We start from the raw sequence: 27621 nt of genomic DNA on the forward strand, positions 1-27621 counted from the left end.
TCTGTCCGTCTGCCCTTAAGTTCTCGGTAACCACTGAACTGATTGGATTCTACTCTTCAGGAAATATACCTACTGGCCCTATGGTGGTTTTAGGCTATTTTCTTGGGGGGTGGGACACCCCCAACCCCCAATAAACAAAAAAATTCCCCACCCCCACTTTTTTTTACGATTTTTTACAAATTTTGCAAATTCGCCATTTATTTGCAAAAATTTGCAATCCATTCGTATTCTTTTTGGCTGGGTAGGTAATAGAATATTTAATTATACCTCTTGGGGCAAAGCCCCTAGAGGATAGGGGCAAAGCCGCTAGTAGTATATATATTGTATTGCAAAGAAAAATCATAAATTTAAAAAATTGTTAAAAAAACTTATTCAGAATTTTTGGAATAGCAATTCTTTCTAATATTTACCTAACTCTTACAGGAATTTTAATGTATATAATAGATTTGAAATCTGCATAAAATTTTAAGGATTTTTATCAAATTATTCTTTTTATATAATTCTTTATTTAAAAGCGCAAATACAATTTAAGTTAATTAGTTTTGACCAATAGGATAGGTGGATTGGAAACTACCTGAGCTCTAATTGGGTGAATGACGTACAACACTTAAGCTTCAGAGCGCAGATAGCTTTCAATCCACCAATCACAGATGTCAAAATAATTAACTTTTATTGTATTTGCGCTTTTATTTAAAGAATTATACAAAAAAACGAATTTTATAAAAAAAATCCCTAAAATTTTATGCAGATTTCAAATCTATTAAATACATTAAAATTCTATTCAACTTATATAGCTTAATATACATATAACAACATCATTGTAATATTATTATTTAGATATACTAAGTGGAGTTAATTTTCATGTATGGCTTGGTGGTACAGATAATCAACAAGAAGGCACTTGGTTGTGGACAGATGGATCTCCAGGTATTAACTGTTTGGTAGTTATTAGTAACAAATAGATAAACAGAAGTTAAAAAAGAGGGTTATTTTTTTTGTAGTTCCGTAAAGTTGGATGCAAAATCTAGTCAAATGCACTCATTAGGTCAAACTGTTCTTAATTTTGATCAAATGCATAGTATAATAAAATGCAAACTTAAAAACAGTTAAAAAACCTAATAAGTGGATTTGACTGAAAGCTTACAATTACACACCTCACCTGAAGGCGTGTTAGGTTAGAAAAAAAACGTGGAAACGATTTACACAGGATGTACTGGGACCTTATGGTAAGCTCAGAACATGCTTTCCCTAAATTGAGTTAGTACCTTCCCATAGTAGAAAATTTTAAAATTACTTTTGGTGATAAAATTTTACTTTTATTTTTTTTAGACTATTTTCACCTAACCTGCTTTATTGTCTTATTTTGTCTTTCATGTTTATCATGCAAATTCGCTAACATTACAGTTGAAATGACATATATTGGAGCTTTCTAAAATGGTCTCTAACATTTTTCTAGCTCTCATACTTTTTAAGATATCTTATTTCAAAGTATTGCTGTAAAATTATCTTTTACACAGCAAAAAGTTGAAATATAAAATTAGTTATTTTAGAGAAAATTACAAGTATCTTCATGTAAATCCCTGCAGGCCCCCATTTATGTTTAAATACATTTCAAGATAAGAGTATCCACCAGGGTATTTTGTGAAAACATTGTTGATGTTTTATGTTCATTTATTTCTTTTTATTTATATGTAATAATTTAATATTTTACTTTATAATTTAGTTAGTTTTACTGATTGGTATATAGGGAGACCAAGGAACAATAATGCTTACAACTGTTTCATGGTAAATTGATTTTAATAATCTTAGTACCTGAAGAGTAGAATAAGAATAAAAATTAATTTAAAAATATTGATCCAATCAAAAGAACTTCTTACAGAAATGTAAAATTAAGGTCATTTCTGCAAAAACTTTTGGTTTTGATGGATATTTCAGGATTTCTCTGGCTAGGATCATTTTTTTAAAAATTAATTTGCATCTTTGTTCTACTTTTTAAGACAAATGAGAGCATTGATGATTATTTTAGTTTTTTCATTTCAGTAGGTTAATGTACCCTTTTCAAAACAAAAAAAAATCATTTGCTGTAGTGATTATTACATTGACAGAATGACTTGGAAATCATCACAAAAACGCAATAAATTACAGAATAAAAATCATACTAGAATCATACAATTATATTGTAATGCATTTGTATATTACAGAATAATTTTTAACATTATCATTTCAAATACAATAAAGGCATGATTAAATGCTAGCTTTTTAAATTTTAGGCCCTTTCTAGTTACAGTTGGAAATATCATGACTTTTACTGTAGTACTAGTTGCTATGCTTTGTGTAAGATACAAGGTAATTATACAGATATTTAAAATAACAATTTCCTGGGTAAAAAATAATTTACTAAATAAAAGGAAGCAAATAAATTATAGCAGGAACTTTTATATAAAAAAAGAAAGCAAAATATCGGGTTAACCTTGTTATAGTCAGAACTTCTACGTGAACAAAAGAAACTGCACAAATTTTTTTGCCCTCTAGCTCAACTAAGAGATGCCTAAATATGAGACAGATAAGGTGTTTGCCCCCCCCCCTCTTCAATTGATGAACAACTCGTATGTAAAGGGGCTGGTCCTTTAGATTTCTTCAAATTATTTAAATCATTTAAGATATATTTGGAACATTAAGATTAATATCCATGATTTTAAAGCAACAGTAAATGTTCTTAAATAAAAAGACGTCGCACGTTACTAATTTCCATCTTTACTTTTTAGCATACTGAATTGGATGATGATGACCTTGGTAATGATCAGTTGAGAAAATTTATTTTGTAATCTTTTTAAATTTTTTTCAAAATTTTCGACAAAATAAATAATTTTTGGCTTCATATTTTGACTTATTCTATTTATTTTAAGATCTTTTTGCCTGAAGCTTAATTTTTGTTTGATTACTGAAACAATTGGCTACTCCTTTTTAGGAAAGCTAAATATTGATCTTGAAATGGTTTTAGGCTAATTTTTGCGACCTTCTTACTACTTGGTATAAAGGGCCCATACAAGGTTTTGTGATTAATTTTCTAAAATATCAGCTAGTTAAGATTTTAACATTTATGAATGATGTTTGGAAAGGAGTCAGAGAGAGAAGGGTCAATGGGCTGTTCATAACACTAGTCCCTAAAGTTTTATAATAAAGTTTTCTTATATGTTGGCTTAACAACTTTGGGAACTTTCATAGAATTTTGAATGGTTGGTTCATAAAGTTGATTGTCCAAACTTTTAACCACTAATTTAAATCTACAGAAGGTGTAATTTTGTGTATTGTGGTCAGAATTGCATCATGCAAAGTCATTGCAATAGTTTTTAACAAATGACCTAGAAACCTTATGATTATGTGTACAATAAATAATGTTTAGTAAATTCTAGGCTTCAAGCCCCAGCTTGTACTCAACTTTCTTCTAAACCACATCTTTCACAGTTCTCAAGTCACACTTCACATAAAGTTGTGTGGAAAACCCGCAAATTCAAAATTTTGCAAAATAAGTGAAATTTGGATTATTTCATAAAAAATTTACTAAAATGCCATCTAAAATTATCTGATTTGAAACTAATGAATAACAAACAAAAATTCTGATTATAAACATAGAATGAATAAATTTAAGATTAATATTAGTGTTGTTTATTTTGTAAAAGTAAAAAGTAAAACTATTCTAAAATAAAACCCTGTCAGTCCGCCGCTGTTTATACCACAGTATCATCAATGGAGATGAACATCAATTTATTAACCATTGTCTTATCCCTTTAGATCCCTGGCTATATATATTGTTCAGGATTTCTCCTTTCTACGACGACAATCAGGAACTATCATTATTTGTTGGACAATGGATGTAATATATATGTGAATAATATGACAGGGTAAAAATTGTCATCAATTTAGGTTGCTCTCATTTATTGGTCCATTTGTTCATCCAGGATGAGGGGGATATTTTAGCCAGCTGCAAGTTTTACTTTATTAGAGTGCATGATAATCTGGTGTAAGATCCAACTAATAAAAGATCTATTACCTCAATGGTAAAATTATTATAACAAGGATGACAACATCCATAAGAGCAAACCTTTCATCAAATTGTATATAAGTGAAGCATTTCTATAATTAGGTTTGTCCATCCGTCTATAACAGTTAGCTCTTTTTGTTTATTTAGAATGTTAGAATTGTCCTATTGATTTCAAACTTTTCATGATGATTCCCTTAACAGTTAGGTACAATTTAGGAAGCGTAGCAACTCTATAATCGAGTCCTATAAATTTGATTATAGACTTAAACAGTATCCTGTATTTAAGCAGTTACGAATTTGTTTAGACTTACACTTATTCAAGTCTGACACTATACAAGGGTTCATGTTCGTTTGTCCTACTATTTCAGTAATTGCTTTTATGAATGTTGTCTTCCTTGTTCTGTAGCAAAGCTACTCTAAAATTTATGTTTTCTTGTAGAGTAGTGTGGCTACTATATAATTCAGTATTCAGAGCAAAAGTTATTGTTAAATTTCTTGAGAAAAACAAGGATGACAACGTCCATTAAAGCAAAGCTCTAAATCAGATGTAAGGACAAACAAACATTAACTTATACAATAAAATACTTCCATTTTAGGATTTGATTATAGAAATGCTTTGCTTTTATTATTTTACCTTGTTATCTTAGGAAACATTATTCCGAAATCAGATAAATATAATATATCAGTTTTTCAACAAATTTACTTATAATTTTCCTTCGACTCTTATACTTCTATATTCTGATTATTCAGTTCAGACACTATACAAGCGTTAATGTCCGTTTGTCCTACCGTTTCAGTGCTTCGCTTTTATGGATGTTGTCATCCTTGTTAAAGTATAAATATAATTCTTTTAAATGAACAAATTGCATTTAATTACTAATTTAAGAAGTGAGTCTGCTCTATGATTTAAGTCATTCCGTCAGACGTCGTCACGCGACATTAGTATCTTTGACAGAATGAGTAGTTAAATCACCCATATGTTAATTAACAACCAACCATTTGATTCCACGACCTTTCACTATAGGTCCTAACTTCCCCCAAGGATTTACCTATTGTATTTAACCCAAACAAATCAGCAATAGGTACTCTGACTCTAATACAGGCAAATAGAAAAGGGAGGGAGGGGACATTGGGCTGTTTATTGCATTAGTATCCAAACTTTTATAATAGTGTTGGCTTAACTACTTTGGGGACTTTTATTTAATTTTGATTGAAAGGTTCAAGGGGTTAAGTGTCCAAACGTTTCATTTACTTATTGTAATCTATAAAAAGGGTAATTTTGTGTATTATCATTGGGTATGTACAAAATTTATTGGTCATTGTCTTATCCCTTTAGATCCCTGGACAAAGTGAAAGTTAGAGTTAACAGAATCTAAAATATCGTATTATATTATATAAAGTAGTTAGCTTTTTGTCTGTAGTGAAGGATCTCACATAAAGAGTCCTTTGACTCTTCGAGGGGTCGTAGCCGCTAATATCTTAAATAGCAGATGAGAAAATGACATTTCTGATAGATGTTGAAATTATTGAGTAGTTTGGATTGCTACAAACATTTTTATATAAAATTCAAGTTTTTGAGAAAAAAAATCTTCCAAACTTTTTAAAAAAATCTTTGAAATTTTTTTGGTATCTCAGAAAATTAAACGTAGAAGGTTGTTTTGTTATAAAATGTGTTGCTTCATATATACTTTATTAGATACCTGGGTATCTTTGTTTTCTATACTTTTCATACAGGTAAAATATTTTTAATAATTGGTGTATTCCCTCAAAGAGTCTAGTTGAGCAAATAAACACCCCTGAAAATTGATAGTTTTTAGAGAGAGAAAGGCCAATGAGCTGTTTATTACACTAGTCCCCAAAGTTTATCATAACATTATCTTATTTGTTGACTTAATAACTTTGATGACTTGAGTGAATTTTGATTGAATGGATGGTATATTAAGTTGAGTGTCCAAACGTTGTAACCACTAATTTAAATGTAAAGAAGAAATAATTTTGTGTATCATCATTGAAAATGAACATCAATTTATCGGCCATTGTTTTATCTCTTTAGATTCCTGGTAGTTTTTAATTTTATTATTATAACCTTTACAAAAGATTAACTTTCAGAAAATATAGAATTATTTTATGATTACAGATAGCCCATTAAAAATATGTGGGGGGGGGGGGTTTAAGTTAGGTAAAGTTATATTGTGTATTTGCTACCCCTGTTGGGTTAGGGTTCTTAAGTTATAGACTCCGCAGGGGTTAGGCAGACAAAAAAGAGGGGGAGATTTATCAGCCCTCATCCAGGAATAAGGTTTAGCCAGTATCTCATATATCATACTGCTGTAGCGAAATGAATCTAAAATGATATTTGGGGGGGGGGGGGGGGCAGATAAAAAAAAATTCGTCAAATCTAGTAAGTGTTGCCCCCCACCAACAGCTGAATATCATGTTTAGGTTTCATCATTTTTTTTCATAGTAAATATAAGCTAGTTCTCAACAGTGATTAAAAAGATTTATAATATAATTGCAAGTAAAGTACAGTCCCTTAACCCTAATTGAGTTAAAGGAGAAGGCTTTTTTTTAAAGTGAAGCTTTTCTATAATCAGGGTCAGTCCGTGCATAATGTGTAGCTTTTTTCCTTAATTAGGAATGTTATAATTGTCATATCAATTTCAAACTTGCATGATAATTCCTGTAGTAGTTAAGTACACTATATAATTGTTACCAGAATGTCCGTACGTCTATTTTAAACATGTTAATTTTTAACTATTTTAACAACTTATTTGATATAATTGTTCGATTGATTGTTCGATAGCTATTCCTAGGACAACAAAGAAAAATGTTATAAGCGAAGTAACTCTATAAACAGGTCCTAAAAATGTAAGTATGTCCTTAAACAAAATCCTTTATTTAAGCAGTTTTTCCACAAATTTACTTACAATTTTGTAACTACTTTTATGCATTTATATTCTGATTATTCAATTATGACACTCTACAATTGTTAATGTTCATTTGCCCTACAGTTTTAGAGCTTCGCTTTTATGGACGTTATTAGCCTTGTTTACAAAGTTACCTGGGTGTCCCAAAATATTTATTAAATCTTTGTACAGAATAGCCTATTAACCAAAAATAATATTAAATTTCAATCTTATTTTTGTAGCCGTCATATCTTTGGTTATTCGTCTGCTTGTCTCTCTTTCTGTCTGTCTGTAAACATGTGATTTTCTCAGTTGCTATTCGGGATAGATGTCTGATTACTCTTGTCTGTCTGTCTGTATGCCCGTATGTTTATCTGTATGTCTCTGTGTTCCTCCTTCTGCCTGTGTAAGGGTGTAAGGAAGCAGTCATCTGTCTTCTAGTTAGAAATTCTAAATATAAAAATTTTCAGAATTCTATATATATTAAGAGCGGATTTCTTTATGCAAAAATAACCTACTGATAAAGGTTGTCAAATAAAAAAAGAGTAAGAAAAGCAAAAAACGGTACATCTTTCTTCTAGTTAAAAATTCTAAGTCTAAAAATGAACCATACATATATTTTCAGAATTCTTTCTCTACTATTAAAACCATGTTATAGTCGTAACTTCTTTATAACATAAATAGCAGATTCGCCCCCTAGCCTATAGGGGCTTTTTAATTCCCTAAGACATTATTTTTTTTAATTGAAGCTATGCAATCAAAAAACTGTAAAAATTGTATTTGATATAATTTATGATAAAAAATCACAAAACCTTTATCAATAAAATATTTACAGAGTTATTGGATGTTTGTCTGTCTTTTATATGGCCTTCTTTTGAATGAAGAAAGTTTGATGCTCCCCCCCCCCTCTTTCATCCCTTTTATCTTGTATATTTTGAATGATCTTAAGGATGCTGTGAGAATTGGTGCAAAAAATATGACGTAACAAAAAAAAAATAGCCAATGAGAGGCCGTTATTGACCAATGGCGGCCACTACCATTGCCGCCATTGGTCAATAACGGCCTCTCATTGGCTAATTTTTTTTGTTACGTCATATTTTTTGCACCAATTCTCACAGCATCATCTTAAGGGATAAGACAATGGACAATAATAGTAATGATAACTAAATTACACCTTTTGTCATTGGTGGAATTATTGATGAAAAATTTGTAACTTCTTTTTAAAATGCGCCGCTGTGATTGGCTGAAATTTCGCGCGGGGTGGTTTAGATCACCATTGAAATGATTTAAAGATCCAGCTCTGAAATCACCTCAAAACATTCATAAAGCTTTCCTGAAAAGTTCAACCTATTCCGACCAGCAAGTTCAAAGATCTTAAGCTTCAGTTTTAAACAAATAATAGCAATGCCCCTAGAGGTCTATAGAGGCACTTGAGGGGGGGGGGGGGCGTGGGAATGCAAACCTTGCCCATGGCCATTTTCAATTTTTGAATTTAAAAGAAAAAGAAGAAAAAAATTCTAGGGGTGATTTATTTTGGGTGGATGGTTGTACCCTCCCTTGAAATAGTTATAAACCTCCCCTGGACCATAATATTTCAGCAGTTAGCAACCTCTTTTTGAACACACAGACAGACAGACAAAAATATACAAAGACTCAGAGTTATCCTGTTACTTTTTTATGTGTATAGTATTGTTTTTTTGTGAATATATTATTTAAAGCGAAGCTTTTCTATAATTGGGGTTGACATGTTAGAATTGTCATATCGATTTCAAACTCTGCATGGGGATTCCTGTAGTAGTTAGGTATGATTTAGAAAGCGTAGTTACTCTATAATCGTTACAAGAATGTCTGTACGTCCATTTTTAACATGTTGATTTTTAACTTTTTTAACAACAAATGTTAATGTGATATAATGAACCAATTTGGAATTTGATTCCTTAGACAACAAAATACAATGTTATAAGCGTACCTAACTACTATAGGAATCACCCTGCAAAGTTTGAAATCGATAGGACAATTCTAACATGCCTAAATTAATCAAAACAACTACGGACGGACGGACCAACCCTAATTATAGAAAAGATTCGCTTTTAATAATGTTTCAAAAAAATTTCTTGAATCAATCAGTTTCAGGTTCCATCTTCGTCCAGGTGATTGATCAACAGGAACTTCTCTCTGTGTCTACACTTTCAGTTAATCTCAGATCTCTTATTTAGGAGATTGTTGTCCTTGCTATAAATGATGTTTCATAAAATTACACAGTTTACAGGAACCAGAGATGGGAGTGTAGGATGGAGCTTGACTAATGATTAACCATTTCAGATTAAAGTCAATGTTATCCCTTTTAAGAGTTCAGAAATAGGAAGATAATTTTGTTCTGTGTTGATATTTTGCTTAGTTAAAAAAATATATATCTGTAAGAAAAAAAGCGGAGATTTCGTAAATTTATAGGGCTTTTTTCTCCTCTCATCTACCTCATTTTTATGACGTCACATGTCTGATTTTTGAGTGACTTATATATTTACGAGAAAGCCTACTTGAGCACTTAATTCCCCCTCTCTATTGTTTTAAAATAAAAAGAAATTTAGGAGGGTAGAAGTTATTTTTGTTTATTACTTTAGGTCAGAATATCACAGATTATATTGGGTACTTCAAAGCCCTGCAGGTAAAGGCCCCGCAGAGTTATGCCCCCACCCCACCTATATTAGGCATAGTACATAGAAAAAGTACACTCTTTTATCTTAAATTTATAAATTTCATTTTAAAAACAATTGAAAGGGGTATTTAAAAGCTTGATAAGCAATTTGGGGGAAAACACTCATTTTCTTTGTCTATTCTTTTATACATACACATAGTATGTATATATATATATATATGTATGGATGGTAGAAGTTGGTGATCATAACTATTTTCGGATATCTTGATTTACCCCCTCTCTTTTTTCCTTTCCCTATTTTTTGCGTCATTCTTGAGTCTACAGGTGTTTATACAAATGTGCCAATTTAAATTTTTTTTTTAAATGACAACTGTTTAATTTTCCTTTGCAATAACGCTTTTTTTTAGGTACAGGGAAGGTTTTTAACTATTTTGGGAGAGGGTATCTCCACCCTCCCAATTTAAAATCCCCCCCCCCCAAATTTTTTTCTCAATATTTCTTATTAAAACTTAAATTAAAAAGTAGAAGGGCGGTTGACTTATCCCCCTCCCACCTTAAGAACACCTAGAGGCTTCTTGGGGGCGTTCGTTGTCCCTAGTCTTTCTTAAAATAAAAGCTATGTCTTGCATTTTTTTTCAATGTTTGATCACGAATTTCATATGGTAAAAAAATTTTCTTATTTAATTGTTATCCTAATAAGATAAAAGTTATGCTTGAAAATTGTTTTAATAGCTATTATTATATGTTGCATTTTTAGATAAACATGAGAATTGTGATCATAATTTGCGTCATTTCTATTTTCAGATATCTATTACCCGTCATCTATGTATGTATCTCTGTAACAGTGGCAGCTTACCTTGTAAAGCAAGTCAAGCACACAAATCCCCCACCCCATCTTTATTAAAAAAAGTGGTAGATTTTTGCTTGTTTGTACATTATAAAAAACTAATGGTATAGTGAAAAAAGAAACTTTCCCCTCTTTATTTTCTACTTTTATGAAAAAAATTTAGGGGGTGAGAGTGTTTCTGTGCTCAATAAGAACTTTAAGGAAAAATCTTTAAATTCTGCATTCTTTGACAAACATACATATATTAAATGTGTCTATACAATAAGTCAGCTGTGTTTTCCATCTAGAGGCTAGTCCAGAAGAGTTACCCCCCCCCCCCCGGCCCCCCTTTTGAAGAGAGAAAGGAGGGGTAGGAGTTCTTTCTTTTCCTTATTTATCTCACTCACAGAGAAAGCTGTAGAAAGGAAGAAATTTAAAAAAATGAATAAATCCTTGAGACAGATAAACAAGAATGACAACTTCTATAATTATTAGGGAACAAATTTTGAAAAATAATCTTTTAAGTCATTTATTTTCTTTAAAAAGAATACAATTGAATTGTTTGTTGATATATGAAGAGACAAAGTAAGTTATATTTGTTATTATATAATAGCTTTGCTACTAAAAAGAGTGTGTGTTGTATCTATTTATAAGATTAGGAAATGTTGTCTAGAGAGAAAGTTTATGCTTTCCTACGAAGTGTCTATCAAGAACTGAACCCCCCCCCTCCTAATTTAAAAAAAAATCCAATATTAGAGGGAGGGTAAAATTTTTTATGTATGCCCAGCCCCTACAGTTAAAGTGCCTTAATGCCCTAACCCTGCGGGCTACTCAGTATCCCATAGACCAAAAGGAATAAACAAATGAACAGCTACTCCATTTTTCCTTTATTTTCAAAACAGAGGGGGGGGGGGGTAATGCTGACCATACCATGTAAAGGGAAAATGTGAAGAAAGGAAGAAAGTACTTTATCACAAGTAGAAAATTTATACAATATGAACATTGTATATCTAAACATTGTGAGAGTCAACATATTTTCAATCAAATATAAAGAAAACACTTTGTCAAATAATGGGGAAGGGATCGACACTTGCTAACTTTAACATTTACAGTTTTAGGACAGGTTAAAATGGAATATATAATTAGATTTCTTTCTAAGGTAGTTTGAAGTAAAAGGACAATTCTTTTCACGAAATGTTATGTGTATAAAATAGGTTTTACCTAATATTTCTTCTTTATAATTATCTGATAATCTATTAATATATTTAATTTTGATATCATTAACTGAAAAATTTCGCAAATCGGACCATAAACATCAAAGATATGGGAAAAATCTCAAAATAGCCAAAATCCTGCAAAAAGGCAGTCTGACTGCCATCGTTGTTTTCTTCAAACGACGGGGAATTTTAATTTTGATATCTTTTGAGAATTTTGAAAATCGGGCCATAAACACCAAAGATATGGAGAAAATTTGGAAAATATAAAAATAGCCTAAAACATGCTAAAAAGCAGTCCGACCGCCATTGATGTATATGTATATGTTTACTGTACAAATAATATTATATTTTTCAAATGCTAAAACAAAAATATGTATTTAGAAGCGAAGCTACTCTTTAATTCGAAATGTCCGTCCGTCCATCTCTTAGGGACAGAAAGAGGGAAACGTGATTTTCTTGGCTCCTATAAAAGATAGAGGGCTGAAATGTTAACATTCTTCACATTTTCACCGAGTTTCATTAAGATTCGTCAATCTGTTGGGGTGCTAGATCATTTCCTACATTTCATGATTTTCTCAACTCCTATTCAAGATAGACGGCTGGAATTTTCAGGGATTGAATACTTTCATACTATTTTTATCTAGATTTGCCCTATTGGTTGGGGTGCTAGTTCGATTCCTAGATTAATCTTACAAGGTTTCTTGATTATTGCAGTTTAGTGTTTTTTTATGAAACTGCTATATAGTTCATTTTTTCCATAATTAATCCATAATTTTTGAGCTTCCCTATTTATGGATGTTATCATTCTTGTTTATTTCTTATTACTTGTTATTTTTTTTAATAATTTTGGATCCATTTTTATATTTAATAGATTACACAAATAAGTTTTAGCCACATGATAACAATTCCGACTAAATAAAAAAAGATTTTTGATTTTTCCCATTTACCTGAAATATCTTTTTTTGGTTAAAAATCATCAAGCAAGAGCAATTTTGGTCTATCCAAGAGATATTATGCATGAAAAATGGTTGGGTTTAGATGATTCGGAGTAGGGGTGATTTAAGCCACCCTCCCCATCCAGTTATTTACTCATTTACTGTGTGTGAAAGATAAAAAGCTCTAACTATAGGTATAACTTTTTAAAATACATAACAAAGTTTTTGAGGCCAAAATATCTGTACAGTTACAAAGTACAGCTGCAGCTGCAAATATTTATGCTTTGAGATTTCAAATATAAAATTTATATAAAAACAAACATTTCATGAAATAATTGTTCTTCTATCCAAACAAAAATAAATTAATTGCAGCCATTTAAAATCGTAAGTAAAAAATTACCTAAAAACAAAAGTTCTTAAATAAAAGGGTGAAAGAAGCAAAATATGACTATGACTGACTTTATCAAATAGGGGACATGCACAAAAATATTTAACTCTCAAGTTCTAATAGAAAGTAAGATAATAAAGTGGGCATTCAATTCTTCCCCAACCCCCCTACCACACAACTGATTAATGTGCAGAAAAGTGTTCGATTTTTGATTAAAAATGAATACAAAATCTTAAAAGACAAAGTTGATTGAGGCAATCCTGGATATATACAATCATAAATAAATAACATTGAAAACTTATTTATTGGTAATTAAACATAATAGTTTTTATTACAGATAAAATGACCAAAGAAAAAATATTATTCCTACTATTCTTCATCAACTTTGCAGGTAATTTAGAAAAACACTTTAGTTTATGAATATATGGATATATAAACACAAAATAAAGTTACTGATTATTATAATTTATGTAGTTATGTTGCTCTATCCTCCTTCAAATACATAACCCCTAGATGTTACTGGCATAGCTGCTAGTACTTCTTCAATATTTTACAGGTGCAACAAATCTGGATTATGATGAAACAGATGAATATCTAACTGGTTTCAACTTTATCAGGTTAATTCTTTCATTTTCTTCATTTTACAGTATGTCAAAATATAATTTCAATGAGCATTAAAGAAAAACTTTTTTTTCATAAAAGAAAACTTTGTTTTCTGGTTTTGGGAATCAACCAGATCATTTAAAAAAAAACATTTTTAGATAATTATTTCTCCATGTTGTTTTCAAGTAAAAAAAAGGTTTTGATTTAACTTAAATTCTATATGAATGCATCACCTTACACACCTTTTCAATACTGTGAGCTCTAAAATGTACTCCTGTTATAAGAGATATTAAAAAGCATCTGTGTATTTTTACAGAGAATATTGACATAAAATCATTTTTTTCCCATTCCTTCTATTTTTTTTGTATTCTATTGCAATATAAAACTGATGTAAATAATGTAACTTCTTAAGAAGCACATCTAAATAGATTTTAGATTAACTCACTCAATAAAAAACTTAGAAAAAGTAACAAACTGTGGAAAGATGGCACCATACCTTACAAATTTCGTGATGACCGCTATAGTGGCAGAAGGTAAATCTTATTTTTCACCCCTGAAAGTATTTAGAGGGAAAAAATGTTTTTTTTTTACAAATGATTAAAAAAATTTTGACTATATACCTTGATAATTCTTAGCATAACCTTTTGTAGCCATATTACTAATTTCTGGGAGTTGTTCTTAACTACTTTAAACATTTGGGAATAACATCATTTTATGTATTTTATTTTAATGATAATAATAATAGTGTTAAAGTTACTCTATAAGAACAAAATATTGCTGGAATGATTAAGCCAAACATTTTATGAAATTAGTATTTAGAAATTGTCAACTGCATCCACCTGCAGCCTCACTCCCTGTCACCCATAGCAGATAATTATTATAATTTAGCAATCATATTTTAGTTACAGTGAAGAAGAGAAAGCAATGGTTAGAAAACAAATGGGCGAAATGGAAACACAACTTGGACCAGGTGATAAATTGTTAAAAATTTATGTAATTATAGTAAGGATTTTCTCATACAATTTTAGCATTTTAACAACAGATCTAAGATGTAACTATTAAATGTAATATTTTTTTTAAAAATATGCATTTCTCTAAGCTGTTTTCATGGATAACTTGTGAAATTTTGTGTGAATAGTCATGTAATCTTTTCACAAGCTACAAAGTCTTTATATGTCTGCTATACTGTGCTTTAGATAGTTATTATGTTACAGAAATATTATTTTTTATGGTTCTCAAAAATAGATGTAAAACGTTGGGTAAAGATTTTCATAAACACTTAGCATATATATATACATAAACTACTTTAATGGGAATAGGGTTGAATAGCAGCTGCAACAATCACATTTCCCCATAAATGTAGCTAACCAACCACAGTTATGGAATCTCGACCACAAAGAAATTTTTATCCAATCTTGACAAGTGAGGTATTTTTGGAAAGAGGAATATACATAGAAAACGCCTATGTAAATTAGAAAATCCGCAGAAATCATATTTGCAAGTTATTTGCAAAAATCTGCAATGTTAATTTGCAAAATTAATTTCATGCCCTAAATGACTGCTTTAGAAAAAAATCTTTTTATGAAATGTGTTTATCTATAAGTTTAAAACATACTTAAGGCAAAAAAAATTTCTTTAGTGTTATTTTTTTCACCATATATATGAAAAAAGTAGTTTCTCACATTTTATGATAAAAAAAGGTATAGGAACAAAAAATATGTTTTTTCTTGATGTAAACACAATAATTAGCATAAAATATATCATCCTAAATGTAAAAATCAGATATAGAATCCTTTTTAGAGTCAATATAGTGCAAAAAGTAACCAAGACATTTTTGCAAATTATGAAAATCTAAAGAAAATAGTTCTTTTTGCTTTTGATATACATATCAGATAAATGTATATAAAATTAGTGATCAAAAACTATAAAACATGTTATAAGTTTTTTCAACACTGTCATTGATTAAATTGCACTTTTAGGTTTAAGAATTACTGAAGCAGTGCATAAAAACTTTTTAAATGAAGTAATTAAACAAAATAAATGCCAAAAAAACAACTACAAAATGGTCTACTGCATTATAAAAAACGCCTAATTGTTGATTTGAATTTATTTTGTTTAATAACTTAATAAAAAGAGTTTTTATGTGCAACTTTGGTAATAAGTAAACCTAAAAGTGCATTTTAATCAATGATAGGGTTGAAAAAAGTTATAACTTGTTTTATAGTTTTTGATCACTAATTTTATATACATTTATCTGATATGTATATCAAAATCAAAAAGAACTATTTTCTTTAGATTTTCATATTTTGCAAAAATGTCTTGATTACTTTTTGCACTATATTTGCTCTAAAAAGGAGTCTATATCTGATGTTTACATTTAGAATGATAGATTTTATGCCAATTATTGTGTTTACATCAAGAAAAAAAAATATTTTTTGTTCCTATACCTTTTTTATCATAAATTGTGAGAAACTGCTTTTTTCATATATAAGGTGAAAAAAGTAACACTAAAGAAATTTTTTTTTGCCTTAAGTATGTTCTAAACTTATAGATAAACACATTTCATAAAAAGATTTTTTTCTAAATCAGTCATTTAGGGCATGAAATTAATTTTGCAAATTAACATTGCAGATTTTTGCAAATAACTTGCAAATATGATTTCTGCGGATTTTCCAATTTACATAGGCGTTTTCTATGTATATTCCTCTTTCCAAAAATACCTCACTTGTCAAGATTGGATAAAAAAATCTTTGTGGTCGAGATTCCTTATCTGTGCAACAGAATACAGATGGACATGAAAAAGATATACATATTTTTAGAATTATATTTAATCATCTTTACCAAAAAATAATATGATTAATGCCAGCTAATTTTTTAAAACATTATTAGGATGTATTAACTTTGTTGAGGATGAAAATTGCACCAATTGTCTTCATTTTGTCAAGAGGTTTATTGATAGATGTGAAGCTACAATAGGTATATTTAGACTATGATATTTATCACATTTGAAATAAATATTTCTACACTATTACTACTAAATATGGTTCTTAATTTAGTCATAATTGTTTTACATCTTTAGGGAACACAACAGAACCATATATGAATCTTGAAAGTCCAGAATGTTTTGAAGATAATGGTGAATACATTTTTTTTACATTCAAAGCAAGTTCTAAAATAATGCTTATTCTCCTTCACTATGTCTTAACTAATTATGTAACTATGTATGACTGTCTAATATTTGTAATGCATGTTATGAGTTGTAAATATATTATTGTTTATGGAAAGAATAATAACCCTTGAAAGTCTGATCCATTTCCGCACTGTAATCAGTAATCTCAGCTCATATTAGAACTAGAGGACAAAAAAGTTTGTGTATTGAGGTCACAGGCGCCATTTGAAGATTTCTGAAGACCTCTAATTGTTTTATTTATCTTTCATAAGCAGAAAATAAGATAGAAAAACGGAATGGAGGTTGTTCCACGCCCGCCAAAAAAAAGATCTGACCAAATTGTATTGTACTAGTAAAGTGATCAAAAAAATTTAGTAAAAATTGACGTAAAATCCCTTTTTTAAGGAAACAATAGCCTGTTTTGCCTTATCTTTGAGATCTTATAAATGAGATGATGTTAAGGTTTGACAATCAGAATTTTAAGTTTTTTTGCACAGGGTTTAAGAGATAGGCCAGATAACAAACAATTATTTTCTATTTTCTCCAATAAATTTATTCTTGATTTTTTTAATACTTTACTTGTTCGCATTCCCCTCTACAATTTTTTTTGTGCCTTGCTACTTATGTTGTCATCCTTGTTTAAATCATAATCTACTCAAGAACTCATTATGTTTGTCTTTCTGTCTGTTATGCTTTGTTTGAGATACATATTCTTTTGGTGAAATACACTTGTTTCAGTTCCTGCTAAAAAGAAATTTTTTAATAGTTATTTCTTTCATCGTATTATAAACCGCTTTCCGGGGATATAGAATGTACAATTATTAGATTAAAAACAGTTTTTTTAGACCCAAGGTGCCAAAGGCATGGGCTAAAAAAATGGTTTTAATCTTATGATTGTACATTTCTATATTCGTAGCATGCGGTTTATAATACGATGCTAGACATAGTTTTTTCGTATTGATGAGAACCGGTTCCTGTCCACCGGATTCGAATGAATACGAGAAAATTCTTTACAGAGACTTCCATAAACTTATCATTTTTTTAAAAGATTTCCTTTGAATGTTTTCTATAAAATCTAAGAAGCACATAATTCTGCAAAGATATATACTAATGGTTAGAACTCTTATTCTAGGCTTATTTCACGAGCTAGGACATGTTCTTGGTATGGCACATGAACATATAAGGTAACACCATTTGTAATAGGAAATAAACACTTTAGTAAGGTGGCTTTAAAAAGGTATTAGAAATCTTAACTGTGCAAATTAGTTAGAATTTAGTTAGAATTATAAAGAAAAACCTGGAAACAGTAAAACACTGCCTTTCTTTTATTGAAGCAGGAAAAATTTTGTCAAATATTTAGATAAAAACTGTAAAAAAATGTATTTTTTCAAAAATATTCACAAAAAGGCTTAATGAGTAAAGGAATTTTTCATTTACTTATCATATCAATTAAACTCTATTACACAGAATAAAGCATAAAAATAATCTACAGTTCTGATTTTAAAACATTTTGAAGGTATTTTTATACCTTTTCCTGATTTATTTTTCAAAACATCATGTTATGAAATGTTATTGATTTTTAAAGGTATGTATTTCAAGGTATTCAAATTCATTTAACATTTTGTTTTAAATGTAGAAAATCGGTATCTTTAAACATTCAAAAAATGATTTTATTAAATTTTCAACAATTAAATTACATGTTTGATAAAATTTTTATAATTTCTTATTTTGAATTGTCAAACAATATATGTCAAAAAAGGAAAAAATATTCTTCCCTCAAAAAAGACCAAAAACAAGAAAATCAACATATATAATAAGTAATTTTTCTTTTAGGCTAAATTTTAAGTAATTGTTGATTTTTTTGTAAGGTTGATTTTATAAAAAAAAAGTTTAAAACTCGATTTAAATAGTGTTGCAAAAAAAGATTGCAAACATTTTCAATTTTCTAGCAAATTATTTTTTTTTGCATTTAAAAAATAGCAAAGGGTGTTATCATACGTCCTAACAGATACAAATGTCATTTGGCCTGACACTAAAAGATATTTTCTGTGGGGGGGTAGAGTGTCAAGTTTAGTAATCAAGATATTATAAATTGCCATACATAAGAAATGATTGATGTTTTAAAGGATTGAATATGAGTGATCAGTTTGTTCTTAAATCTGGAAATTGATTTTCTAGAAGCCTTGCTTTTATAGGGATGACAGAGACGAATATGTTGATTTAGATGAAGATTTGTTGGAACCTTATGCTAAAATAGCTTTCAGAAAAAAGCCTATGTTTGGACAGACATATCAGGAATGAAACTATATTTTTTCTATGTTTTCTATCAGCAACTACCACACCCCCCTGAAATATCAAGGTTCAGAATGAAGATAAGTGGCTAGAAGTTTTGTGTGATTCCTTTGTTTTATAAAGAATTTATAAAAAGTTTATGTATAAAGCTAAAATAGAAGTAATGTTGATTTTTAAGGCTAGCCTAACTTTTTTTTTTATAAATTTTTACTTTTTGGTAGGAGCTGCATCATACCAAAAACCTGAAATTGACTATGGCATCATATCATATATAAGGTTGTACTGTACATCACCCCCCCTTCACTCTTGTATATTTAGGATTAATATTTTTCCTCTCTCCCTGAATATAATTGTAAAATTTATATAGTCCAATAAATTAAGGCTCCTTATGACTTTAAAAGTATAATGCACTACCCTCTGAAAAAAGGTTGCGTTGGAAATTCAACATGTATGAAGATTAAAACTACATATAGCCTTGCACTGAATGAGTCAAATATCCTGAAAAAATATCCAGTAAGTTAAATTTTAAATGTTTCACATTTCTTATAAAATTAATGTCAGTAAAAGCTAATAAATGGTTTATTTATTTAGGTAAAACTGTCTCCCACTGATATTTACAAGATATCTGCGGCATACAATTGTAGTATTGATCATACAGTTGTGGTAAGTCATCTTTTGTGAAGAACATGGATTTTAATGTCAATCAGCAAAATTTTGGAAAATAGTAAAGTATTTAATTAAGTTTGTTAAACTGATTTTAAATACACTTCAATTACATCAATAGGAGGAATATTCTAACAAAAACCAAAACAAAAAAATAATTGTTAATATTATAACCCTACAGGGCAATCGTTAACATTTATCTAACCTAAAATAACATATCAAAAGCTACTATGAAAATACAACAAACCCTGCTGCTTTGTTTTCTTTCCAAAATCCAAATATATTTTTCAAATCTTTATTTAATTCTAATTTGTTTAAATTTTCAGGCAGAGTATGTACAGTATGCTGTGAAAATAGCCGTTTCTAAAAATAATGTAAAAGGTGAATTTATAAAAAAAAGCCTGTAGAAAAGATATCACTCATAAATTTCCTTCTTAACCCTGTAACTAGAGGTCACTGTCTATCAAATAAATAAGCAGAAGGAGCGGCTTAAAGTAAACTTGGGTAAGAGCCAGCAGAATACAAGAAACATAATTTTAAAACTTTTTTTAAAATTCATTCACTGTTCATTTTGAAAATTTTATTTATTGCTTTTTTAATAAGATTGTACATCAACAAATACAATTGACACTTCAACAGCTGAATCTTCAACTACTGCCACAACAACTAATAAACCAAGTAATTATGTTTTTATTTTGGTGTGTTAATAAACATGAAGAAAGGCAAGTAGTCTATGATTCACTTCCTTTACTAAATATTATAGATAGATAGATTACTTGTAAGATCAGCCTCTCAGCCCTACATTAATATATTGAGGGGGAGGTTGGGCAAAAAAGCCTTTCCCTAATATCCCAATTTGACTCTATTATATACAGCTAAACTAGTTTCTTTCCTCAATTTAAAAATTTTTTGTATACTTTATTAGACGTGTTTAGTTTTAGGTAATTTTATCAAACAATTTTTAGTAAATAAAGTATCCAAGCCAGCTGGAGCAGCTACCAGTGGTTGATATGAAAAAAAAAAAAAAAAAATTAAGTCAATAATATTCTTGTATGAATTTCATAAAAAATATTGAAATTCTGAAAGAAAAACTTTAGCTCTAAAAATCGATGTTAATTGAAATGGATAAAGAACAAGAACATATGCATCCTTTTAAATTTCATCAAGAAATATATGTTGTAAGCTTTTTTGGGGTCAAGCTGTAGGTGTTTAAGTCAATTTTATTTTCCAGGTATGATCATGCAAGTCCCTCCAGCAATTGTGCAATTGTGAATGTTTATAAAATTTTTCTAGGGTTAAAAAGAATGATAATTATTCAAGTTATTTATTTCAGCTGTATGTGCTGCAAAAGGGTACACTATACATATAAATACAGGTAAATATATTCTTTATTTGTTGCAATTAGTCATCTTTGAGTAACTGTTTACTGTTTATCTGGATAGAACCACATATATATTCAGATCAAACAGAAATAGAATCAATAACAATTATAGATTAAATTTTAGCTTTTTAAAAGAAAACGAGGTTGACATTATCCATAAGTAGCGGAGCACAAAATCTATTATGAAATAGACAAACAAACAAAGTGAGTTATAGAGCAGATTATCTGTTATCATAACAAAGAAAAGAAAGAGAGATATGCAAATTAATATGTAAAATCTTAAAATCACAAAACCTTAAAAAATGAAGGTTTATGTCTGAAAGGTTTAAAAAGAAAAGCAGCTAAAAAGTTGCTTAGAAGCAGTCAGACTACCATAGATTTTTCACATCTAATTATGGAGCATAAAGAAGGGAATTGATGCTTTATACTTAATTAATTATGCTCCATATTTATTGGAATGTTGACAAGAAGTTTCAGCCTTGTATCATTCACAGGAACCAAGAAAATCAGTTTTTTAAAAAAAAAATCCCATATCCCCCATAGAGTTACTGAATGGACAGACAAAGTGAATCATAGGAGTAGCTTTGCGACTAAAAATGGAAAATATCAATATTTTTCTGTATCTGTATTTAACTTCTCATGTACAGTAGAAACTTACATATACATTTATATTATAAGAACAGGCGATTCAATAGGTTTAGATCAAATTCTATGTCATGATATTTAAAAATTTTGTAAGTATAGAAAATATAAAGTACAATAATTACAACATAAAATATTCAGATATATTAATTTTGAATGTAGGCACAGAGGTCCTATTGTTAAAAATCCTTGCATTGATCATGATATAACTTAAACTCATTTATAAAATTATTTTAATTATTACATCCAAGTTCCTGGTTTTTCTGTTCATAATTCATAGAGGTGTAAGTGTTAGGTGTTAGTAGTAGATGTAAAATGGTCCAAAGAATTTAGATATGCAATCGGTTTTTTGTAGACCACTTTTTTTAGAGGTGATTAAATTTTTTTTAATTAAGTCGGTTTTAAAGTAAAGTGAGCCAATTGTTATCAAAGTGCATGACCATGATAACAACTTATATATTGAACTATGGTCCAATTTTTGTATTCATAGCAGCCAAGCAGTATTAAAAAAGAAAAAAATTGCAATTTTGATTACTCCAATGCATAAGGTAAATACTTTCATTTTTAGAAGATGTTTATATTTCTTGTTGGGAGGCTCCATTGGAGATTGCTATGACTCCAAAAAGTGGTACATAGGTTGATAGACAAGTTGTTGTAATGGGCATGTACTTAGATAACATTTGGCTCACCATCATCATCAATAGGAGCATCTGAAAGGACCTCATCCTCAAAATCAAGATTTTAAAGGGACTGTAAACGAGAAAATTTCCCATCAGATTATCAAACCTTAACATCATCTCATTCATATAATCTCAAAGATAGGGCAAAACTGTCTCTTGTTTCCTTAAAAAACGGCTTTTTCCACAAATTTTTATTATGTCCAAGATTGTGGAAAAAAAATTTGTACTATATAAATGTGCAGTTAATTGTCCTTTTTTTCCTTCTATAGCTAAAACTAAACTTTTTGACATAGTTCTCTATTTTCCTAACAGATAAGCTGACTTTTAACATAATCCTTGCTTTAAACCATGCAATGTATAGTTACTTAGAAATTAAAAAAATAAGCAATATTTTTTATTGAAAACCAAATACAATAACAAAGCTAGAAACAGATTTTTTTATTAGTATCCAAGTAACTTTAGTTGGCCCATCTCTCACCCACACCTTTAATTACAAATTTGTAAATAATAAAGGTGCAATATTTCTTTATAAACAGTCTGATAAGTGTAAACTAATTCTCCAAAGTGGGTTATTTATTGTCCAACACAATAAAAAAGGATATTATTATTTTAAATAACATCTGAGATTCAACCCTTTGTAGACAGTGAGGTATTTTTTTGTCAATAATACAAATTTAAAACAGGTCTTTATAACATTATACTACATTTCATAATTATTAATGCATAAATCCCTTAAAAAATTGTGAATTTATAAGAATCAATCTTTAAAACAGAAGAAAAGTGCAAAAAATCGTTTTTCCATTGATTTGTTTTGGATTTGCTGTTTTTGAGATCTTGTGCTTCATTGGTGCTGATTAATAAAAATCAACGGTGGAAACTTATAACAAAAAGATGCATCTACATATTATATTTACAGTAAATTCGTCCCAAATTAATAAAGAAGCTGTCATACTGAAAATTTGGATTTGCCTATTTTTTTGATTACTGTGTTATTTATGTGTACTAAATGCCAAATAATTAATACAACAAATTAATCTTTGTACAGGAACATGTTACACATTCAAAGTGTTAACAGATGTAAAGAGAAACTGGACTGATAGCAGAGCAGAATGTCAGAAAGCTGGGGGAGACCTGGCGAAGTTTTCTTCAAGTGAAGAATGGCAATCTGTGAAAGGTTGGTAAAAATTTATAAAAAGATTATTTGTATTTATTGTTTTGGTCTAACTCTTAATTCCTTAATAATTTAGGGCTGGGGGAAAGTATAACGCCCTTTCACCCTCTGACTTTTTTAGTCTCGTTTTCTATCTGTAAAGGCTATAATTTACTGCGTATTATTATTTTACTATTTTAGCAAACAGAGTCAAATTATCTGACATTCAAATATAGATATAAAATAGTTTTAAGCTTTAAAATCTATTTCAACTTATATAGCTTTGTAATTGGTTAATCTAAAATTTGCCCTATTTTTTAAAATCAAAAGAGCAACCACCTTTATGATAAGTTTTGAATGTAAATGGTATGTTATGTAATGAAAAACCCGCCACCGTGGCTCAACACGTAGCGCATCCGCTTGTTGACGGGAAGGTGATAGGTTCGAAATCTCGGCCCGAAACCGCATCATAACTAAAGACGTTAAAAATGGTTCCCACTGCTACTATGTCAGATGCGCGACGTAAATAGTTAGAGTGGAGGGAATGCCTTGGCCCAAAACAGGCGCAACTCGCTACCATGCACAGTTGGGACTTCTCAGACAAAGGTTGTGCATCTCAGAGAGTTGGTTGTCTGACGGTGAATGGACGCTTTACACCGCAATCATAAGTATTGTATGTATGTTTCAAGGTGCGTGGAGAGAGGTCTAGTTACCTAGTACCCGAAGTGACACCTAGTCCCCTATAGTCTTAACTCTTTTATGTAATGATTACAGAGAAACAACACTTTCTTATATGTACCTGACTCTTACAGGAATCACCATGCAAAGTTTGATATGAATAGAACAATTCTAAAACGCCTGCCTAAATAGAAACTTAGAACTATATGTACATAATATTTAACCCAAATTACAGAATATTATGTTTTTGAAACTTCAAATAGAAGAATTATTTCTATTACATTATTTATTATAATTTAGGATTACTAAATGGAGTTAATGAGCATGTATATCTTGGTGGTAGAGATGTTCAACAGGAGGGAACTTGGTTGTGGACAGATGGATCTCCAGGTATTCTGTAATTAGTAATTCAACATAGATAGTTTTTTTTTTTAAATATTCTTTAATTGTTTAAAAGTTTTTGATTATTTAGTCGTCCATGAATATATTTATTTTGCTATCCTTAAATGGTATAAGCGATATGGGTGCTTTCACACAAAGTGCCAGTTGAACACTTATAGGAACCCCCACTTCTTATTTCAGAAATAAATTAAGAGAAAGGTTAGGTTATTTTTTTTATTATGCCTAGACCTTGCATGGGGCTCTATATCTGCGGGGCTAATATTTTCATGCCTTATTCATGTAGGCTACCACGTACTCAAAATAAACATACCTAACCTGACTTAAAATAGAAAACAAACAAACTACCTAACCCTTAAACCACTCCCCCTTCCCTTTATTTCCAATTTGTTTAAAATAAAATAATGGAATTTGTTATTTGCGTGAATGTGCCGTGATAAATTTATTTATATTCTTTTATGTACATTGATATAATTAAATGTCTTATTTTATATTTTAGTTCTTTTTACTGTCTGGTGGGACACTAATTATCCACGTGTCAACAAGAATTGGAACTGTATTTCAGTAAATTTATTATAATATTTACTACTATTCCTAAAAAAAATATTAATTTAAAAATTTACAATTCTACAAGGTTTAAGACCACTATATTGTTGTATATTCATCCTTGAAATATCTCACTAAAATCTATTTTCATACAATATGTATGTAAACTTTGCTGATGTCCCAACAATGTCAGTACATGATTTTAAACTTACAGGCACATTATACTGACAGTTGGAAATGGTTTGATAGTGAATGTTATTTTAACCGCTATGCTATGTGTATGATACCAGGTTATTACAGATACTTGAATTGACTCTTTAAACATAATTAATGGACAAATAAAAGCTTTTTCTCTTTTTGAAACTTTTAAGATATATTCGGACAATATGATGTTTTTTTATTTATTATAAATATATCATTTTAGATTTTATTATAAAAAGAACAATAATACAAAATATTATAAAAAAGTTTCCTATCTTGTCTGTTCTATGCAATTTTTGTCAGTTTTCTTCACTTATATATGTGATATTCCATTTATTTAATATTTATACTAGGCATTTATTGACATAACACCCATCAGACAATAAACACTTTGTCTGCATGTCCTCATTTTGCATGATATTTATATGGTTTTTTATATTTTATTTTACTATTGGTATCATATTATTAAATATCATCAGTAAATGCTCTTAAGAAAGAGCTTACATGTTGATTAATATCTTTTATTTCAGTATAATTACAAATTGATTGAAGTTGACCCCTGGCCTGAATATGATCTGCCTGAATGACATGGATTAAATATATTTTTTTCATATTTTGTAACTTTTAAGTTTTGTTTCATTTAATTTCAAAGTTCTACACAAAATAAATTATTTTTGGCTTAAATGTTTTATCACTATGTGTTACATCTTGGATGTTTATCTATCTTATTGTCTTAAGCTTAAGATTTTAATAATTGCTGGATCAATTGGCTTCTCCTTTTTAGGGAAGCTTAATATAGATCTTGGGATGGTTTTATGCTATTGTGGTAATTAGACATATCACTGTCAACGTGGTATTAATGATCATCTATAGAATTACAAATAATTAGGAGGGCAGCAGCCTGGAATAAGTAAGCTGATGGAATCTAATAACAGCCAGTCTTGTTTTGCTGCCCTGGTTGTAATAACACAGACCCTTAGTAAAGTCAATGTACAACCTGCTATACTGTTTATCTTAATTGTTATGATATAAATAAAACATAATCTGCTTTTAATTCAATAAACTGATTTAGTCCTAAAAAGGAATTCAATTGTATTTTTTATTCATTTTATCATAGCTACTCTAATAATATTTAACTAGGTTATATATACATCACTTTTTTGTTTGTTAGATTTGAAGGTTTTAGGCTATTTTTCTGCGCCTTTCTTACCACTTTGTAAACGAGCCCATATATGCTAGGTTCTCAGCAGATAGTATATAATACAAAGTAAAAAATAAGGTTTGATTATTATATCTACTCCAAAAGAAGGAAGAACTTCTAAATTAGTTAAATATTTTGTTATAATAGAATATTATTGGAAGGTTTATGTTGAACAAGGTTTTGTGATTTTTCTAGACTTTTTTTTTGGAAAAGCATGCTGTACTGAATTTTTTGGTTATTCTGTGTTCATCTTTAAAACAAAGTAAAATATCTAAGGGTCCCTTTATGTATAGTTAGAAATCCTTAAAACGAAGTGGTCATAATAAAATAAATAGAAAGAATATATCATTATCAACAAGTATAAAACCTCCAAACCTTTCTAAAAATAATAAATTTTGATACAGATTATTATCCGCTGGAATAAAACCTGTTCTCTGTCACACTTAAAAATCATGTATAGCATCGTATAACAGACAATTTTCCAAAAAAAAATTTAAAAAACATTCAATCAATACCAGTTATGTTAGCTAACAAACTGTCTATAATACTTGATATAGAAAACTGATTTTGTTCGAAGATTTTTTTGTGTCTTTTTTATCAATTCTGTCTGTCTGTTTTTTCAGATGGAATGCTTCTAATGTACCTGGAAAATATATAAAGATTTTATTTTAACAAGGATGACAACATCCATAAAAGCGAAGCTCTCAAGTGCAATACACGAACATAAACACTTTTAGAATGTCAGAACTGAATAAGCAGAATATTAACCCTTAACGGTCGGGGGGGGGGGGGGGCGCCCCCCCATCCGGTTTTTTCTATCTCATTTTCTGTGTGTGAAAGATAAAGAGCCCAAACTGCGTGACTTTTTAAGTTTGGGTATGACACATAACTGAGAGTTGGAATTTTTTGAATATCTCCATCCTGGCGGGCACAGGATGCCAGCAAACCTGGCAGGGTCATCCAGGTAAAGAGCAAAAATACTTTTTTGACTTAAACAAAGTATTTTATCTTGCCAAAATACTAAAATATCCTCTAGTAGTACATCC

General features: G+C 29.6%; 2 protein-coding genes across 3 annotated transcripts in view; both read left to right on the top strand.

Moving 5' to 3' along the window:
* Positions 1-2878, top strand: part of LOC145307101 (macrophage mannose receptor 1-like) — a 41337-nt gene extending 38459 nt beyond the window's left edge. The window contains exons 29-32 of the mRNA XM_080149436.1: positions 838-927; positions 1724-1785; positions 2271-2346; positions 2766-2878. Coding sequence (XP_080005562.1) covers positions 838-927; positions 1724-1785; positions 2271-2346; positions 2766-2773 — 236 coding nt within the window. The 3' untranslated portion in view covers positions 2774-2878. The remainder of the gene's footprint in view (positions 1-837; positions 928-1723; positions 1786-2270; positions 2347-2765) is intronic.
* A 10418-nt stretch (positions 2879-13296) lies between these two features.
* Positions 13297-26058, top strand: LOC145307283 (uncharacterized). Of its 2 annotated transcripts, XM_080149645.1 has the most exons (18): positions 13297-13361; positions 13527-13587; positions 14035-14106; positions 14476-14543; positions 16463-16549; positions 16653-16709; positions 17875-17926; positions 18938-19035; positions 19414-19547; positions 19626-19697; positions 20024-20078; positions 20301-20375; positions 21031-21072; positions 23446-23574; positions 24529-24618; positions 25127-25191; positions 25388-25463; positions 25905-26058. In XM_080149645.1, the coding sequence occupies exons 1-18, from the start codon at positions 13313-13315 to the stop codon at positions 25907-25909; spliced, it is 1287 nt and encodes a 428-aa protein (XP_080005771.1). In that variant the 5' UTR covers positions 13297-13312; the 3' UTR covers positions 25910-26058. The 2 variants fall into 2 exon arrangements, with proteins under 2 accessions (XP_080005771.1, XP_080005772.1); XM_080149646.1 differs by lacking the exon at positions 25388-25463.
* The last annotated feature ends 1563 nt before the right edge of the window (positions 26059-27621 follow it).

The sequence above is a fragment of the Acartia tonsa genome, chromosome 15 (genome assembly GCF_053477335.1).
Source record: "Acartia tonsa isolate MP-2025a chromosome 15, ASM5347733v1, whole genome shotgun sequence".
NCBI lineage: Eukaryota > Metazoa > Arthropoda > Copepoda > Calanoida > Acartiidae > Acartia > Acartia tonsa.